This window comes from Drosophila miranda, chromosome XL, assembly GCF_003369915.1.
Source record: "Drosophila miranda strain MSH22 chromosome XL, D.miranda_PacBio2.1, whole genome shotgun sequence".
NCBI classification, from domain to species: Eukaryota; Metazoa; Arthropoda; class Insecta; order Diptera; family Drosophilidae; genus Drosophila; species Drosophila miranda.
In genome coordinates, this window is record NC_046673.1 from 20450554 (window position 1) to 20469770 (window position 19217).

The 19217-nt window shown below is 42.9% G+C and overlaps 3 protein-coding genes across 5 annotated transcripts; 1 reads left to right on the forward strand and 2 right to left on the reverse strand.

Moving 5' to 3' along the window:
* Window positions 1-6909: 6909 nt before the first annotated feature.
* Window positions 6910-8939, reverse strand: LOC108152033. The gene is made up of 3 exons (XM_017281028.2): window positions 7812-8939; window positions 7538-7710; window positions 6910-7451 (listed from the first exon to the last, which is right to left on the reverse strand). Exons 1-3 carry the CDS (start codon window positions 8783-8785, stop codon window positions 7378-7380), a joined length of 1221 nt encoding a protein of 406 aa, XP_017136517.2. The 5' UTR covers window positions 8786-8939; the 3' UTR covers window positions 6910-7377.
* A 3959-nt stretch (window positions 8940-12898) lies between these two features.
* Window positions 12899-14564, forward strand: LOC108152215. The gene is made up of 2 exons (XM_017281388.2): window positions 12899-13145; window positions 13454-14564. The coding sequence occupies exons 1-2, from the start codon at window positions 12987-12989 to the stop codon at window positions 14282-14284; spliced, it is 990 nt and encodes a 329-aa protein (XP_017136877.1). The 5' UTR covers window positions 12899-12986; the 3' UTR covers window positions 14285-14564.
* Window positions 14565-15240: 676 nt separating this feature from the next.
* LOC108165416 (sperm flagellar protein 1-like) lies at window positions 15241-16074 on the reverse strand. Of its 3 annotated transcripts, none has more exons than XM_017301466.2 (2): window positions 15465-16074; window positions 15241-15397 (listed from the first exon to the last, which is right to left on the reverse strand). In XM_017301466.2, exon 1 carries the CDS (start codon window positions 15882-15884, stop codon window positions 15492-15494), a length of 393 nt encoding a protein of 130 aa, XP_017156955.1. In that variant the 5' UTR covers window positions 15885-16074; the 3' UTR covers window positions 15241-15397; window positions 15465-15491. The 3 variants fall into 3 exon arrangements, with proteins under 3 accessions (XP_017156955.1, XP_017156947.1, XP_017156961.1); XM_017301458.2 differs by having other exon boundaries at window positions 15241-15409; XM_017301472.2 differs by having other exon boundaries at window positions 15241-15422.
* Window positions 16075-19217: the final 3143 nt, after the last annotated feature.

Consider the following 19217-nt stretch of genomic DNA (forward strand, 5'->3'; position numbering starts at 1 on the left):
GTATGTGGGCCGGATGTGCTAAAAGGACATTGCTGTTGTCCGTCGGGGCAGGGGCTCGTGTGTGCAGTTCATCAGCGACCGCAGCAAAAGGCAGAGATCCAGCGAGCAGAAAAAGGACACTCCGTCCTGCAAGTTAACCATCAAAAAATAAAATAAATAAATAACAGGAAGATGGGGAAAAAGCAAGTTATCATAGGGCTGACTTAGCCGGGCTAAATGAAGCATGGCAAAAGGTTAATTAAAAATATAAATATGGAAATAAAGAATGCAGCACGAGAAACTCAAATATTGGTATGGGTTCTTTTAGAATGGGTCAAAAAATAAGGCATGAAAACAAAACAAAAAATGTTTATGAAACTCTTTACTTGAGTCCCAAAACGAAAACGCTTCGTGGAACATCCTCGCGTGCCTGCGCAGCCCTGAGCAAATTATGAACTGCAAGCAAATTGCATTCTTTTGGGGGCATTTCTTTACCCCATTATTTTTGTTTGCTTGCCGGCTGGCACCTCTAATGAAATTGCCGTCAAGTCGGCGGGAGTCTATCTGTCTGTCTGACTGACTAACTAGCTGGCTTCCCGCACCCGCCTGTCCCCCTGCGCCACTCCTTTGTTTAGGCAAGTGGAAATTCATTATTTTAGCGAGCATGCCGCAAATTATGCGTTGAACTTTTTCACTGTCGCTCGGCTCACATCAGTCATTTCTGCGCCTGCAAGTGGAATGGAATACCCCTATTGAGCAAGATTAAATTGTGAGAGAATTTCGCACGAATTTCATGCACGGAATAAACATTCCAAATTGAATGACGGTCTCTGGGCTGATTGCGCCCCGAGGTACATTCGCTTTCCATGTTGGCTTGGATTCCCAAGGATCTCTGATCTGATCTCTGAGCAACATATTGGGAGTACTTAGTCCAGACCACACTTCTTTTGTGTTTATGAAATTGATATTAAGTCACATGTTGTGTCTACATAGAGCTTGAAATTATATATTGTATGACGATCATAATAACTAAGTAACAGCTCCATACTCTGTGTTTAATTGTTTGTTTTAATAACGGATTACAGCTTAGTGCAGCTTTGCCATCATTTACCTATCATTACTCTACCATCCCCCGGTGGAGAATCTCAGCTAGTTCTGGAAACTATTGCCATTTATGGACTGATTACAGAGCATGCTCGGACAATCCAGAGACAGACGGACCTGCTCCGATGATAAATACGGGCCCACCAATTATTCTAAAGCTGCCACCAGAAAAAAGGCAATGCCAAAAAAAACGGAGGGAATTTCCAACCACATAACAACTGTGGAATAAATTTAAATTTTTAACGAAAATCCACTAAGAGCATTTCACACAAAACCCAATCCAACCTCTACCCATCCGCCGTTAACATCAACTTTACCCCGACGTTCGGCAGTTCTAGGAAGGGATTTTCAGGTTATGCAGAGGTAGAATATTCCTATACGCATACTCGTATGTATGTATGTGTGTGTATACGAGTACAAAAAAATAAATTTATAATAAAAACTCCCGTATGTCGCTGTGTAACGAAATCCCGCAAACAGGCGTTGGGCACAAAACATGTTTCCTACCCGGCTATCGTATAGTGTTTAGGGTATATTGTATTCGCAAGGATCTATGTGACGGGGAGAGGAAAGCTTTGACGACCGAAAATAATAATTAATTATTTGTGATATTCGATGCTTCCCATGTGGCGAAACCATTTCGGTAATTACAGAAAGTTCTTCTTCGATTCGATGTGGGTTTCACTGTTTCCAGCATGCAAATTATATTTCTTAAGTCCAAAGACTCCACGGCATCGTAGGGTATCACCCTGAGCAGGATCACATGTTGGAGCACCTTTCCCGAAAAGCGCCCTGTGGTGGTGATGGGGAACAGAATTGACTGTTGCTAGCAAAGTCTTCAAGAATATTTAAAACCACTGACAGAAGGCGAAACAATTGAATTAAGGTAATTTTTAGATCGAAGAATATATAGCCTACAAACTCCCATTCATCGAGAATTTTCTTCAAGTCCTTAGCTGATATTTGCTGATCTTTCACAAGATTTCATATGATTTCGCATGAGGAGGAATTATGTATGTTGCTTAACGGGTATCCCCGTAGTCGTAATCCCAGGTCCGGGCACTGTTAATTGTTTCTTTTTTTCGCTCTCTGGTGCAAAATGAACATGAAGCTATTTGTTAATTCAATGAATTTATTTTACTGACAGAGAAAAGCCCAAACGAAACGGGGCACCGAACAGTGGCCAGGCCATGTTGCAGCACACACACGGGGACGCGGACGCTACGGCAGATACTCACGCACATTGATGAACACATTACAAGATATTTTGCATATTTTATGGGCTCGAGGAGAGACGAAGGACCCACATACATATGTATATCGGTGGATCCATATGTATGAGCCGCAAAGGAGTGCAGAAGTGCAGTGTGAGAGTGTCAGGGGTGCAGGAGGGCAGAAGGACAGGAGGACAGGAGGGCAGAAAGGGAAATGAAGTCAGCTCGTGTAAAAATCTGTTTTTATGATTAATTGCCGTTCCAGTGAAAAATGAACCACGACAAGGGGGAGGCAGGGCGGCACACGCAGAGCTTGTCCTGGCCGGGCCTGGCCGGGCTTGGCCGGGCCATTTCTGCATTTCAATTTGTATTTTCCCAGCAATTTCATTTGCACGCCATTTTCATTGCTCCCCTCCAGTCTCCTCCAGGCCCCTCCATCATTCTCGTTGCCAGACTTTACATTTCTCGCATTCACACTTGGCATCTGTCTGTCCGTTTTGTGTGGCTTTCTGTCAGACAGCCAGCTCTAGTTTTTCTTTCTTTTGCCCGGATTGAAAGTTTTATTTGCCCGATTTAATGGTGATCCCCAGCATATATAATTATACGATAATTAATCCCTGCCTGAACGAGGGCGCAACAGCATATTGTGCTCCCCCCTTGGCGCTCTCTCTTTTTCCCTGGGCCAACGATTTAAGTTTTCCTCTATTTTTGCACCCTCCGCACACTGCGGGGAAAACTTATCTTGAGGAAAGTTTACGGATCCGGTATTGGGAATTCCGTAATCCAGGACGATATATGTATCTTTAGATGAGATTAAAACCAGATCATCCGCAAAATCCTGACAAATACCCAAGGTACCGAGGTTTCGATTTCGTTCAAAATCCGAGTGTTTGTATATTTTAAAACATTTTTATTTTCTCACGGTGCACTTGTTTAGTGTGTGTTGTTGTTTTTCTCCTACTGAAAATTGGCGCGTTTATCTGGCATTATTTTGTGCACATTCGTTTCATATTGCTTTAGCTTGGCTCCCTCCTTGGCTGACGAACACGGGAGTAAGGCTCTTTCTTCTTCCTGAGCTGTTTATACCCTTGCACAGACCATTTTCGATTCTATAGACTCCTTGGCAGCATCCATAGCTGATTGGGTATACCCGTGTCCATGAGTTGGCCATTCCTCAAGTATTACAAATATATCAATCTACGAATGAGTAGTAGCGATGCAACTGCAAGCGTACAAAATACTTCGGTCTCCAAAAACATTGACTTTTGTTTTTGTTCTACCTGCCGCATTAGTTGATCGCCACTGCCACACCATCCTCTTCATCCGCTGTCGACTGCTGCCTCAACTACGAGTATTGCTTCTCCTTCTATGGCTGCAGCGACTGCCACTGCCACTGCCACAGCCACAGCCTCTACCGCTGCTTCCGTTTCCTTTTGCTTCCCTCTGGTGGCACGCAGGCTTCCAGGCAGCACGAGGCGCAGAGGGCAGTGGCAGCAGTGGGGTCGGGAAAAACAACTGCAACTGGCATTTTTGGCGTTCCCGGCACGCGCTCACTAATTTTATTCCTTAATAAAAACCAAAGGCACAAAGCGATGGCAAATGGCTGAGCAGTGGGAGTACGAGCACGACGGTGAAGAGCCAAGGCGGTGTGCAGAGGAGGGACCGGGACCCACATCGGAACAGTGGAAAGACCCAAGGCAGTGCTGCCACCCACCCCAGAGCCGGAGAAGTTCTGCACGTAGCGCTTCATCTCTCTCGCTGCGCGCATCCATTGGCCCCATTATTGGGGGGCCCACCTTTACGGGTGGCATGGGTCTCGCTATCAAACTAGCAAAGTTCATTAAAGTGATAATTACAAAGGCCGTAAAGCGAACGACGGACGACCAAGACGACACGAAACGGATATACGAGCTGGCGGCAACAACAGAAACAGCAGCAACAACAGCAACAGTAGCAACAGCAGCAGCAATAAGAACCGGAAAAGGGTTGCCCTCGAGACTCTTAAATAATTGCATATAATTGTAAATGGGCAAGGACATGGGATACTACCCTCTCCGTTGTACCCTCCCACTCGTTTTCTCTCTGACTAAAATTCGTTGCTTAATTTACAGTAAATGGAGCAGAACCGTTCCATCTGAGATGTTTATAAAATGTATACCTCCCATCCAGAAATTAGCAAAAATCATCTGCGTTTTCTAGAAAACGTTGATAAGTATAAGGGTTTCCTCTGAGAACTTGTACAATGGAGAGGGACTCTTTGATTTAAATTAATTACAATAAATATATTTAATATTTAAACTAAATTATATTATATTTATTGTATAGTGTTTGATATTTCTATTAAATATTTGCTCTAATCAATCCCCATATCAGTTTTCAAACAGTTTTCAATAGTTACGGATTTGATTTTATAGTCCGTTGGCGAATGTCCGTACATTTTTAGAGCCAAAGTAGGCCAAGTAATAATTTGTGTGGCACTTGCTTATTTACTCCCCATTTTCATTTTCAAGCAGAGAGTTGTCACGTTCAAATCCGAAATTATTTGTTGTATTCCAATCAAAACCGACGAAACAAAATGTCTAGGTAAGTAGTCTGCAAATCTCACCTCTAGTCCCCATTGACTCTCCTGCCATTTTTGTCGATAGTAACAACAGCGTTATCAAACGATTTGGTAGGCCCAGTGGACACGAGACCGCTACGACACTGATGAAGAAAGCTACAGAAGAGACGCTGATGAGACGCGGAGATGCTGAAGACTCCTCTCCTGATACAATTCTGCGCATGTACCTCAGGAGGCTTAGTGGCGAGCACAGCCATCGCAGGGGAGCGGAAGGGAGTGGCATGGATCGAACATGGCTACCGGCCATAAGCCTTGCAAATCGACCAAAGTTTGCAAAACTGGAAACCACTCGAGCACCAAGGACCGCAATAAAGTTTACTTCAAAATATTTCGTTTTTTTTTTTAAATGTTAATTCAAAACAATAAAACTTGAGTACATATTTTGTTTCTTGGTTACTTAGTAAAAAAAAAAATAAAGCACGAGTCTTGTCTTTGTTCAATTCGTTCCTCTCGTTATTGAGATTCACGTCATGGCGACATGCTCACACGCACATTTTCGTTATCTTGTTTGATTCGTCCTTTCCTTCGAATTGATCGAAGCAAGTAAGGAGTACTTCATTAGAAAAAACAAGTAAAAGGTAGAGATATAGCGGCGGATACAAATGGCTTCTGATCACCCAAGAGAGCTCTCCCCAAATAGAGTTCCCACAGTAATTAACTGTAGACCCAAAATTGTTCAACCACTTATTTATTTCGGGTTGTTTGAAGTCTTCTTTCCATCAATTTAATTGTGAACCCAAAAAGTAAATACGAGTACTGGTATGCCACAAAATTTGGCCAATACTCCATTGAAATCATCTTTTAAATACATATTCAGGGGTAATCATTGGAATCGAGCGACATATACATAAAATAGAAGCAAACAAGACTTTAAATAATCATAACCCGAGACCCAAAAACTTTGCACAGCTGCCAACAGGCTGACGCCCAAGGACCAGGAAAACTTTGCGGCATAAACAACAAACAACGAGTGCTAAGAGTGTGGAGAAAAGGGAGGAAATCGGACGAGAGGGGGGATGTGCCAAGAAGCGGGTTGAAAGCCATAAACTACAATTGAAAGAAACAACAAAGGCGGCAGCAGAGGCAGCGGCATTGGGCACAAAGCAAAAAGTATATAAATAAATAAATACATATGCAAAAATGCGAAAAGGATTGGGCAACAGAACAGTGAGATACTCGCACTTTGATATGCATCTAAATGGCATCATCAGGAGCAGCATCATTGCCATCCAATTCTCGGGCGGAACGGGTACTGGGACGGGGACGCGGACGAGGACGAGGACCCTCGGGGCGCCAAATGTGACAGCACAAGCAAGAACAACAAGCATATTCAAAAGATGGCAATCAGCATCGGTGCGATTGAGAAAGCAACAGCAAATAGAATAATACTCAAACGGAAAAAAACAACAATCCTAAGCGGAATCCAGGACATTCAAAGGGGAGGCAAAGAGCAAGAAGCGAGTTTGGAGTCCAGCAATCATAGCCCCGGCATACCAAAGTCCATATACCCTTGAAGATCAATAGATTTCAACTAAAGATCTCAAATTTGAGTGCTAATTTTCATACCTTCCATCATGGTAATCCGATAATCATTCTTTAGGGAATCATACTTAATATTCATACGTCTTATGTGAAGCATCAAATCTCTGCTAGTTTTTAATATAATACAAGCTTTGAAAAGTGATTTATTTTACAAATTGGACAGATTCTATGCCATTTGTCATTAAGCAATGAACACAAAATATTTGTCAATATATCTCGATAGCCAATTCTCTCCAACATAAGACTGAGCGCAATGTCTAAAGACCTTGAAAAGCACAAACAACATTTGTAGAGAGACAAAAATTTAACCAATATTATAATACCTTCAGGAAGGGTATGCCATCGGTAGGAAAACAAAAGCAACACAAACAGACAGCCATAAGAGCCAACGAAAAAAACAGCAAATCATTTTGTGGGCATTACATTTTATTTCTTCATTCGTTTGCCGTAGCCAAAAGTGAACAGTGGGTCAAATATTAAATTAAATATTACAAAATTTTCAAGCCAAAGTGTAGAAACCCTAATGCCGCTAAACAGACCAAAGGATACCTCAGTTGTATTTCATTTTATTTATTTAATTATCTCGTACACATATGGTTCCTCTAGTTCCTTTGATCTCATGATCAGCTATGCTTTAATTTCGCTAAAAAATGCAGTCAAATTAGACTCGTTGAATACACGATATAATCATTTTTTCATATATTAGGAGTCCCTTTGTATTATTTGTATAATAATTGCTAAATGCTGCATTGATTCTTCTTATGGTTATATACCATTCAATAATAGCCCATATTGTTTTAATCGCAATTTATTTGGGACCTATTATATTATAGTTTATCAAAAGAAAAAAAAAAAAAAATTATACTTTTATGTAGTTCCACTGTGCAGCGCGCATTTTAGAATCCTTCTCATCCTTGCTCACATATTGGATGGTTTTGTGGCTTTGTAATGCAAATGTTTGGGCAACCCTGGCTGATGATAGTTTTGCTCAACTGAAGAGAGGAAAAGGAAATAGACAATGACAATGACGGTTGATTTTTGGGAGCCACAGCCACCCCCCAACCGCCAACTAACTCACTCTTATAGACATTGTATCCACGCTCATCGGCAATGAAATACTGCGTTTGTATCAGATTGCGTCGACCTGCGATGGGCACCGAGTTGTAGCCCTCCTGCACATTGATCAGCTGTTCGCCCACGCGTTTCGTGTACAGTTTCTTGTAGTTCGCCAGGCCGTTGCTCAACACCAATCTGTAGAAGCGAAATATATTTATAATATAATTAAAAAAATATTTAAAATGTTTACTCTCTCTCTCTGTCTTTTTCTGTATTGTGGAATGTGTGGTACGTACTTGTACTCTTCGGTTCCATTGGGATGTATGACGTGATAATTTTCAACAACATAAGTGGGTGTTGGTGTTGTCGTGCCAGTGGGATCTATGGGCCTGGGACGTGCAGTGGTTGAAGAAATTGATGGTGGAGCTGGTGCTGGGGCCGCTTCATCCAAGAAATAATCAAGATTTTCCTCTTCAAAGTCCATTTGCGGAAATACAACCAATTGATCCTCATACAAAGGCCAGATTTGTGTTGCTGTTGTGGTAGTGGGTGGTGTTATGGTTGTTGTTTTTGTGGTTGTTGGTGTTGGTGTTGTGGTGGCTGTTGGTGTTGGTTTTGTTGTTGTTGTTGTGGTGGTGGTACTGTCCTCTAGTGGATTGAAGTCATCACCATCCTCAATGTCACTGGGCCAAACAACCAATTGTAATTCATAGATGGGCTGACTGTCGGGGGACTTCAAGTGGCGCTGCAGCTGGACCGGCTTATTAGCCGTGCTACTTGCCCCAGACTCTGCCACAGCAGCATCCGCCACAGCAGCCTCCGCCTCCTGTCCCATGTCCATCTCATCGTGGCAGCCTAACGAGCCCATTGTCGCCGCATCGAAAGTCAATTTGCAGTCGATGCGTTGCCTGTCCTTCTCAAGTGTCGAACTCAACTGGTTCTGGTTCTGGCTCTGTCCCTTGTCCACGTTCACGTCCACGTTCACATCCACCTCCTCGACTGGTGCTGCCTGGACAGAGCTCTTGGCCAGGATTAGTGTCGCCAGCAACATGGCCAGTGGCAGGACGAGCCGTATTCTGTTTGATGTCATGACTGCGGGCACTTTTCTTTGCCGTCTCTCGCTGCCAAAAGGCTCAGACTTGTATTTATACGAATCGAAAAAGCTTGACGCTTGAGGCCCTGACGCTGACAGTGACTGCAACTGCAACTGCAGCAGCAGCATCGACTGCATCATCGATTTAATCAACAGCACTTTAGACACCAGAAACATTTTATTCTCTCATTGTTATAATACCGTTATGCGACGCGCGGAGAAATGGGAACAGCGAACGAGAGAGAGAGAGAGAGACAGAGAGAGGGGCCAACGGAATGAAAGAGGATCAAAATAAAGCTTTGCTTCTGCTCAACCCTTCTGTGGGTCACTGGGCATCATTCCCCAGATAAAAGTTTTTAATCATTTTCCTATACGTACATATGTAAATCAACTTCTCAACGGAAGTACAAAGAGATAAGGCCAAAGTTTCACTAAGGGATTTGTTTTAATTCGTCAACAATGAAATCTTTTCAAGTTCTAAAATACAGTTTGGAATTTTTAAAATATATATTTTATCACTAAAAAAGCTTTTATAATCGTACAAATATGTCAAGCTTACTAACAATACTCTTCTTATATTGAAGATCTTCAAATTTAAAGACTATTTCTCTCAATAAATAGGTGCACGAAGGATATTTATTACTGATTGGTATATTTTTCTTACTATTGAATTTCTGCAACATTATATTATGACACCCACACTTTCGACCGCTTGGCCTTTGCAAGGGTTAAAGTGAATTTTACAATCCTGAAAGATGATGAAAATCACCCAATAAAGATGTGAAAGGGCTCAGGTGCAGGATTGTTATAAAGTTTATAATTGTTTCATTGTCTGTGGGTATGGGTATGGGTGTGGGTGTGCTGGTGTGTGAGCGTGTGTGTTTCTTCGTATCTTTTTGCTTTTTGTGTTTATACAAGTTCATTGGCTTATTCTATAGATGGGATATTATCGGATTGATTCGATTGCTGGCACCAAATTGATTCTGACCGAGTGCTTGTCCAAGTAGAAGCATTTCGTAGCGGAGGCACTTCCCAGAGACACTTACTTGGATTCCTTATGACCCTTCACCTTTTGTTGGCAGTCTAGTCAAAGGGATTCATTATTTGTCCTATTTCATTCTAGTTCTTTATTTATTACACTCCTTTTTTCTTGGTCATTTGAAGTACATCATTTATAATGAGATTTTCAAGTTGAGCAAAATACGAGTACTTGGTGGACGGTGAATGGTGGAGGTGATGGAGGTGATGGAGGGGAAACCAGTGGTCGCAGCTGCAGCCCGAGTCGCGGAACAGAGACGCTGCTGTTGATAATGATGATGATGACGCAGCAGCAGCAGGGTATGCGGGGGCGGCGAGGATGAAGCTTTTGATGCCCCGTTATTTTAAAATTGGAAGAGTATGCTTTATCAGACAATAATACCTTATTTGTATAGTGTTTAGAAAAATTTTATTATCATATATCAAAAGCATTTAACTATACTTTTTTGAGCATCTGTAGGATCAAAGGATAAAAACGAGATTAATTCATTGCGGATTCATCTAGGGAACATACGAATTTCTGCCTAAGAAATTGATGTCCAAAATGCCCACAATTTGAAAAATATCTGCCTCAAATTGGACGACTATTATCCTTCGAAACTTCAAAGAATTATTCCAATTATTTCGCACAGGAACAACAAGCTGTGAGATAATATATTTGTTGGTTTTTGGCAATAGTTTTTCCAAATCTAGTTAGGGTATCGCCTTAGTCGGAACAAGGACCATATTGTGATTTCTTCTGATTGCTCCTCTTCTTCTACTTTCTTCGTTTATCTGGCGCTTCTTCTTTGGCATCTCCTGCATCTTCTTGTGTGATTTTGTTGCTGTCGTGTGTCATAAAAGATACTTTATTTCGTGAGATATTTTTAAAGCTTGATTTTCTTAAAACCGGTCCAACGCCTCTTCTCGCCTTAGCCGCCTCGCCAACGGCATTTGAACCGATCGATTGACTGCCTCTGTGGCGTGTTGCTATTTTGTGGTTTGATTTTTTCTGGACACTTTCAAGGGCAGCAGCAATATCAATTTGAAACGAGATTTTTTAGTTCAATTTCTATTTAATTGAAGGAAAGCCAGAACGAAACTAACACTTACCCACACACAAAGCAAGGGAGGGGTGGTCTTTAATGTGCAATTTGTCAAAAACTTTTTTGATTTATGAGTCCACAACGGCAGCGGCAGCGGCAGCAACAACAACAGCGATGGCATCGAGAACAGCAAGCGGCTGTCAAACAAGTTGTCCCAGTACATTTCCCCTGCCCCTCCCCCTCCCCCTCCCGCACGGAACCAAAGAAAATTGAAAATCTCTCACACAAATTTCCATGCAAACGAAACATTTTCCCCCTCCTTGCTTCTCCCTGTTCCTGTTTCGTTATATTTTCTTCCTTCCTTGCTTTCCTTTTTATTTTTTTTTTTTGGGTACAAGTTTAATTTGATTTGATTTTTTGGTGAATGCCGCTGGACATGGCCCCCAAGGCAATTTGTCAAGGACACATGTACATAGGTATGTGCAAATTTATGTACAATCTTTAATCCATATTTTGAGGCCCCAAAATAGTATACTTAATCCAATTTAAATTTGTCAATATTGAAGATTATTTCCAATCTAATAAAAATTTGTCTTTTCTAATTTTGAGAAAGGAGCGACAGCCAACATGGAAATATTTTCTTAATAACTGCAATTAATTTATCAAAATGATATTCTGTTAGTTGGTAAATAATTAAGTGAAGCCTGATTTTTAGACTTAGGAATACAGGATGAAAATGATTTAATTGGAACAAGTTTTTTAAGTTCGGAGGATAATAGCAGAACTTCATATATTTCCTTTATGAATTCGCAATCTCTTTATTTTCCTTTATTATTGACATATTTTGATGTTTTTGCTATCTATGAGATAGTTTTTACCGTACGAGTAGTAGTACCATTCTACATATGTGTATATATTGTATTCTTTTTTCCATTTTCATTTGTCCAATTTATTCGTCTTTGTATTTTTTGTTTTCGTTTTTAGCAGTTTAAGTAAAAGTGATCGGATTGAAGCGGATTTATGAACTTTAAATCAGTGTTGTCCTTTGATATGATTAAAAATAAAATATGTATTTTCTTAATAACAAGATCGTTCTTATATTTTTGACAGTCTTCGGATTGAGCCAAAATAATTTATCCAAATTCGAAATAATTACTTTAACTCATCTTTTATCGATAAAATATAAAAAGTCTGTATGAAAATAAATTATAGATTAAATATTTTTTTCACTGGAGGCGGAATGTTGGCGTGGAACCAGAATATGACCCGCCTGCGCCTTGAAATTATACATGTACATATATAATAAATACATATATATATACATATATATGTATGGATATAAGAACCATTATGATCAACTGTACAAAATTTCAGCTTAAAATTGCTATTTTTCGAGTGTCTGGCAAACTTTTAGCTCCGCTTGTACGGCATGTGGTTTCCATTGAAAATAGTCATACTTATCTTCGAATTAATTTTACTTTGCAGCTCATACATACACAGCAGTATCTCATTACCCAATTATTTCAAGAGTCTTATGCGGAATTGTTTACGGCTGCTACATGGCAAAGTGGCAAGTGCACCAAGGTGAAGTTAATCTGCTGAAGCTGAAGCTGAGACTGAAGGAGCGCAAAATATTAACAGAAATTAATTTGGGAAATTCTATGGAGAGGCGTGTGATGCGGTTGGGTGCTGGGTGCTGCTGGGTGCTGCTGGGTGCTGTGCTCTGGTCCTTCAGGGATGAAAAGGGTTGAATTCCAGTAGGGTTGCCTAACAATGACTCATTTGAATACACAATTCTGCATTATTTTGGTATCTAAATCAGGACCACAGATTTGTGCTTATGGGTCTATTGTTGTCAGAGTGATGTGGTATTAATTTTCATTTAATCGATTTAATCCCATGCTCTCACCTTAACAATAAAGCTCTTCCGAAAATCTGAGGAGCATTTTAAATGCCCATATAATTTGTTATATATATACATACACAAGAGTGCAGCACTCGATATTAACATTTGACCCACTTCTTGTGTAGAATCCAGTTCTTAAATCCTTATTAAGAACAATTAAGATTCTGGCCAAATCAGGTTCCATTAACCGCACCCCAACAAAAGTAAGAAAACAAAACCGATGGAATATCATAAACGCTTTTGAAATCTGTTACCAAAGAGACCATATATAAGAAGATTCCGATTCGAGGTTGAGATCAAAGCGAAATCAACTCAGGAACGCTTCAAACAAGATCGGAAAAGATCAAAAGAAAACTGAAAAATATATCGAAGATATAGAAATAGTTAGAACTGTATTAGAAGAGACATCATGGAAGGTATATTGAGTTTGAGATTCCTCATCCTGATGGCTGTGGTATGTGTGGTCGTGGCACAGACTGCCACAACGAAGGAACCCATGAGAACCACCACCGGGAAACCTTTGAAAGACATAAAGGAGGCCACAGATAAACGCGATAAACGTCAATTGGTAAGTGAGATTGGGCTTAAGGATTGGGGATCTACGAGGAGCAAAAAGGTGTAAGCTTTCCCAAAATTCTTGGGAGATATCTGTCCGCCCAGGAGGATCTCTCAAAAAGATAAAACAAACCTACTCCTGTCTGTCTGATAAGATTTTTGGGATACAATTTAAGGGCAAAATTCGCTGGCTGTTACGCCCCCATGCAAAGAAGTTTCGATTTCCATTAGACATTCTATATGCACCATAATACCATAAATAAATAGTGAACATTCTTGTGGCATCCCTAGTACAACCCCTGGCTTGCTTCTCAATTGCAGGGCAGCAATGTTGGCGCCGCCGCCAGCACCGGAGGCAATTTCCCCATCTTCTACGATGGGGTCAATGTGAATCCTCCCCTGCAGCCGCTGCAGCCGCTACAGCCCCTGCCACCGCTCCAGCAACTGCAACCCTTGCAGCAGCTGCAGCCCATCACCGTGGTACAACCGGGGGCCTCCAATGGCAATCTCCAGGGCCAGCCGCAGACCGGCTGGCTGCCCAACTTCGGACAGAACTTCGGCCAGAATCTGCCCATCATTGGCACCCTGGTGGGCGGTCTGCCCAACCTGATCAGCAGCCTGGGTCTGGGCAACCTCAATGGCGGCTTTGGCACTCTGGGCGGCATCAATCTGGGCAATCTGGGCAACCTGGGCCTGGGCGGACTGACCCCAGTGGTGGCGACAACCGTTCCCGTACCCGTACCCATCACCGATGTCAGTCCCAGCAATCAACAATGCCCGCTCACCCAGAAGCTCAGCTGTCGCTGCGAGCCACTCATCCAGCTACCCGGCCTGAAGCCCAGCTCCCAGCTCCGTGGACCCCAGTCCCAGTCCCAGTCGCAGACGCAGCTGGTCCAGATCCTCAGGCAGAACGTGCGCCGCAACGATGATGGATCCCAGGAGCTGCGCGTCATCCTCAGCAGCGGGCATGTGGTCTACCAACGTACTGCGAAGGACCTCGGCCAGAGCGGCTACTTTGCCATGAGGATCCAGACGGGGCGGTACTTCAACATTTACTACACTGTCAACGACAAGGAGTACACGGTGAGGGCCGATGTCAAGGACGCGCCACCCAGCTCCGATTTCGATGAGGGCCTCAGTGGACAGATCTAAGAATCGTGCAACGGACTGTCTGCCGATGAGTATCGATTATTGAACGAGGAAGTAAAAGGAAATTAAACATTTGGTTAAAAGACTTTCTCCGATAAATGGGTATAACACTTGAATGTCCTCCGGCTCCAATCTTTCCTCCCCACATAATCCTCAACGTTCATCGCATAGCCACTTCTTCAAAAAGTATATAATTCATATTATTTTTTTTTTTAGAACTAAAACTATAAACTAGCCGAAAATAAAATACACAACAATGAAACACATTTGTGGAAATTGTCCCGCTGGGGATTGAAGTTGCAAAGACAAACATTTATGGGCCAGGACCATAAAGTTTTCTGGATGTTGTATTTTATTGCCGCAGTTGGTGTTGGTGGGTGGAGCACTCTTGAGAGGAACCAGGCAGGGCTAATCTGCCTTGGGTTGTCTGAAACAGGACTTTGGAGAAAGACTCCTTAATATGTAATTACAACGTCCGGGCAGGGTAGGGCAGAGCAGGGCGAAGGAGTCGGAATCGGAATCGGAATCGGAGTCTTCTTCCTGCCTGCCACTGCCACCAGTTGAAGCTGCTGGTGGATGGTGAAAAGACAGTGGCTCAAAGACCTCAATCTCCGAATGGCCAAATGGAAATCAAGCCGTAAAATGCAATGTCCTCTACCCTGCTCTGCCCTGCCCTGCCCCTCAATCCCACGCCATTCGCTCCTCGTTTCAGTTAAGAGCTTTGCCGAGCGGATGCAACTCGAACGAGGATAAGTTCTGCAATGAGCCGGGAACAGGATGACCGGGAAATGGAAACTGCAGGATACTGCTCGGAACAGCATGAAAGCCGGCAATGCGATATAAAATTAAAAGTTCGCCTTTGTACTTCAGTTCGGGACACTTCTGACTGGAGGACAAGCTGCACCCTGAGGGTTCTATTTGACCTTTAATTCCGCGTGCATTCAATGAAAGTCGATGTACCAGTTTTGTCAAATGAGTGCGCTATTTATCACATATCACAGGCCACTGGTAATTTGGATGCCAAATCGAATACGAAGTCTGAACAAACCAAAGTTGCATTGGCGTGTGGCATTGACGAGGGCCGCCTTAGAACGGTGCCAGCGCATCCGAGTTATTCTGAAAGAAAAGCTTAAAAGAAAAACTTAAGAGCATTGCAAAGACTTCAGTATAGCACAATAAATACCTCACGTTCTGGAACTTCCAACTGGATTCACGAAGACCAAGCACCGTACCCCTTGCAAACACTCCACATTGTTGGAGGCACCTCCTCCTGGGAAAAAACATTTAACAGCACCCAGTCGATGGCTCCTGTCCGGCCTTCGGCCAGCTGCTTGAGATCACTTTTCTTCAGCCGCAGTCCCAGTTTCTTTAGCACGCGATACGAGAAGACCTCCCAGTTCTGAAGACGGCGAGAAAAGCTGGAGACCGTGGGATAGAACTCCAGCCTGATTGAGGGGCAGATCTTCTTGAGGATCTCCGCCACGGGTCGCACGTCGGAGTATGTGTCCCGACGGGATCGCCAGTTCAGGGTGATTCCCTCGCTCTTCAGCCATAAATCAAGCTGAAAACGTTCGCGTTTTGTCAGCTCACGAATTGTGCCCATGGTGACGCTCAGAAACTATAATTTTCCAACAACTAATACTTCAAAACATCTTTGGTTTAACCGAAATGTGCTTAGAAAAGACGCGATTTTTCGTCTGTAAGAACTAATACAATTTTGTTTATATTTTTGTTTTTTCGAAATTTCTGAATCGAAGTGTATCTTACGGAAGTTGAAACTGTTGTGACTGTTCCAGAGAACACCAGAGAAAAGGCAGGCTGTCATAAATGGAAGGGATTTTCTGTGCTAGCTCGGTTTTGTTTTTCCCTACGAATCAGTGGGTAACCCACAGGTCGAACCGACTATCGAAATCGATGATGTCTGAATCAGAACCTCTCAGATTCATCACTGTGCCCTCCTTGTGCACCCTCTATTGCCACACTCTGTTAAATATTGCATAGCCCAAGCGATTGGTTGGGGTTGGGGTCTGGTAACCGCTTCCTCAACTAATTCACCCGACTGTGGCATATGAAAGCTGTTGTTGTTGTTAGACAGTAGGGAATGGCGTGGCGTGGCGTGTGGCGGGGTCTAGGGGCGAAGCACAACCGCATTGCTCTGTGTAGACGAAAGTTTTTCACAAATCATAAATGGGCCCAGGACACAGGACACAGAACCGGACCGGACGGGACGGAACCCTGCACTCTGCAATCGTCAAACCCTAAACTTTTAAAACTCCCCTTAAACTTCCGCACACACACACACACCCCCCTCCACCCCCCCTCCTTCCTGAAAGCCCACTTCCGCCTCATTGGTTATGCCAATTGGGGGAAAATTCCCAGGCAGCAACAATTGAAATTGCCGGACTCGTTGTCGGGTCGGGGGAGTTTGCCATTTGATGGAACTTTAAGCTGCAGCTGACTACTCGCCCTCCCTCTCCCATCAATCCCTATGGCCGGCGGTAATTACATATTACCAGATGACTACCATTAAATGCCCCCCAATGCCACTGCCACTACCACTACCACTACAACTAACGTTGGGGGCTTAAAGCTGGCACAGAAGTATCTTTAAGTGGTGCCGAGTTGCACCACGCATCATTAAATCGACTGAATGCTCCACATTTGGTTCGGTTTGCCGACTGCAGGACCAGGCCGGGACTGCATCCATTAGCAGAAATGACCAGACGGGGCCAGAGACCCAGACCCGTCGCAACCGCAGACCAACGTGAGTGACCAGCGAGAGCGAGGCTCGTGACTAGACAGTGTCCGACGGTCTTGCAACACCATCCAGCCCACGCCGGATGACATATGGCAACGTGCCAGCGCTCCACTGAACGCCCCTCCTGCCAACAACTGCCGCATTGTGTGGCCAAAAAGCGAAACCGCAACTGAGCCTGGAACTGGCCCCGCAACACGGGGCAAGTCCGAGAATCAGAACACACAGAGCCAAAACCCGGAGCTGCAATAGAGCCCTAGAACCTATTGGCAACGGATGCGAATCGAGAGCGGAAAGCGTGGCAGGTAGCTGGCGGGCGGGAAGAGGGTAAATCAGTGGGCTGGACGCAGCCAGAGCAAGGCACCATGGAAATGATTAAAATGTATTAGCCAGAATTAAGTTGGTTACGCAGGGAAAGCGAGACGGAGGGAGGGGCGCAAAGAAGGCCGGACACACAGGTACACAGATCCACATAGTATTGAGAGAGGTAGACAGAGACCTCCATCTAAAGGGTGAGAGAGACAAAGACCGAGCCAGTGCATTGGTTTTGACCCGCCCGACACATGTGAATGGCCCAAAAGCATACAAAACATTGGGCTGCTTATGGTTATGGTTTACGGGTGCTTTGAGGTTAGTTTGGGTTGGACTGAGTAACTAGTTTGGGACTAATGAAAGTTGAATTCAACGGAGTCCTTGCGGACCCCTAAGCTGAAAGTCACCCATAATTTCCATTACGTATTTTCCATAGCTTATTACGATCTGTTTCCCCACAATAATCTATGCTTTCAACCAGGTTTCTTTTCACTTTCGTCATTACCCATATATTTATATAATAGTTTTAGTTTAGTTATACAATGGCTTTTCATGGCTTAGATTAGTTACATGGGATTGTTGTAGCTCTCAAAAGGTTTTACAATATCTTACCATATTTCTCCCAAGGGGAGATTAACAATGAGATTATTACGGATTACCGGTTGTGGGATGATATTTTAATCATTTTAAATATATAAAACTAAAACATATCTAATACCCCTAAAGGCTGTCGACTTTCTTTTTTCACAGTCAATGATGAGCTTGTAATTCCAAAAAATTGAAGTCACTAAAGGGTTCGCGATTTGGTTAGTGATGTTTTCGAAACTCTGTTCGAAATCGTATCCATTTGTATATTCTGTCCTGATTTGCTGGTATTCTGCCTTTGTTGCATACTTTTCGGCAGCAGATGATGGACTCACGGACTCGGTCATCTTTGGTTGTCTTATTTTCAGAATAGTTTATAAAAGGTGAGGGTCATCTGGCTACCATATGATTTGGTATATTTTTCTGAGAGAATTGTGGATTATTTATTATATGTAAATTGTGGAGGTGTAAACATACTGTATTAGATGTATTGAGGTTTTTATCTGTAATTGTGGTTGTTGTTATAGTTAATGTTCGATCGATGTGCTGGAATCGGTTTTTGGTTCGATCTACCAAATTCCGCTGTTACCAAATTTGTAGTCTTGTAGTCCGGTTTAGGCCAGATGGGAGGTCTGTTGGTGCCCTCATCCCGAGGAAGATCTCCTCGTAGTCCCCTTGACCGTTGGCTATTTTGTACAGCCTTGGCCATCTGGTATTGTATGGTTCCCAAATCTCTTTTATCGGCATAGTGCAGCGTAAGGCATCTGGATATCGCCTTCCAATTGAAGGGAACATTATAGCACTCTAATGTCGTATCGGCTTTCCCAATTATCTTGTTGCGGACTGTAAAAAGTATTGCAAAATATTTTGGAGTACCTTCCTGATCATCATAGAGCGCAAAAATCCTATCAACTGCCTTTTTCCAAGAGCTAAATTCAGATCGGACACCGGAAAACACTCGAAGTAATTTCACAACGTCTGGAATTCTATCCAAGTCGTTCAAATTTCCACGATATTCAGGCTTAATTATTATATCGGCGAAATTAAGAAAGTCTGAATTTGGGTAGGGAGTGTAGGTCCTTCCAAGTATTTCGAATAGCATAGTTGCTAGTTCTGCCATGTCTGGTATTTGTTAAATTTGTCTTGTTTTCACTTGAACTTTGAGTTATTCGAATTTTTGATATTTGTACTCCAAAGTCCTTAAAGGTTATTTTCAACTTATTCAGGCTTCTGTGATCTGGTTCTAGGCTTTTCACTGCATCCAGCAATCAAATGAATGATCTC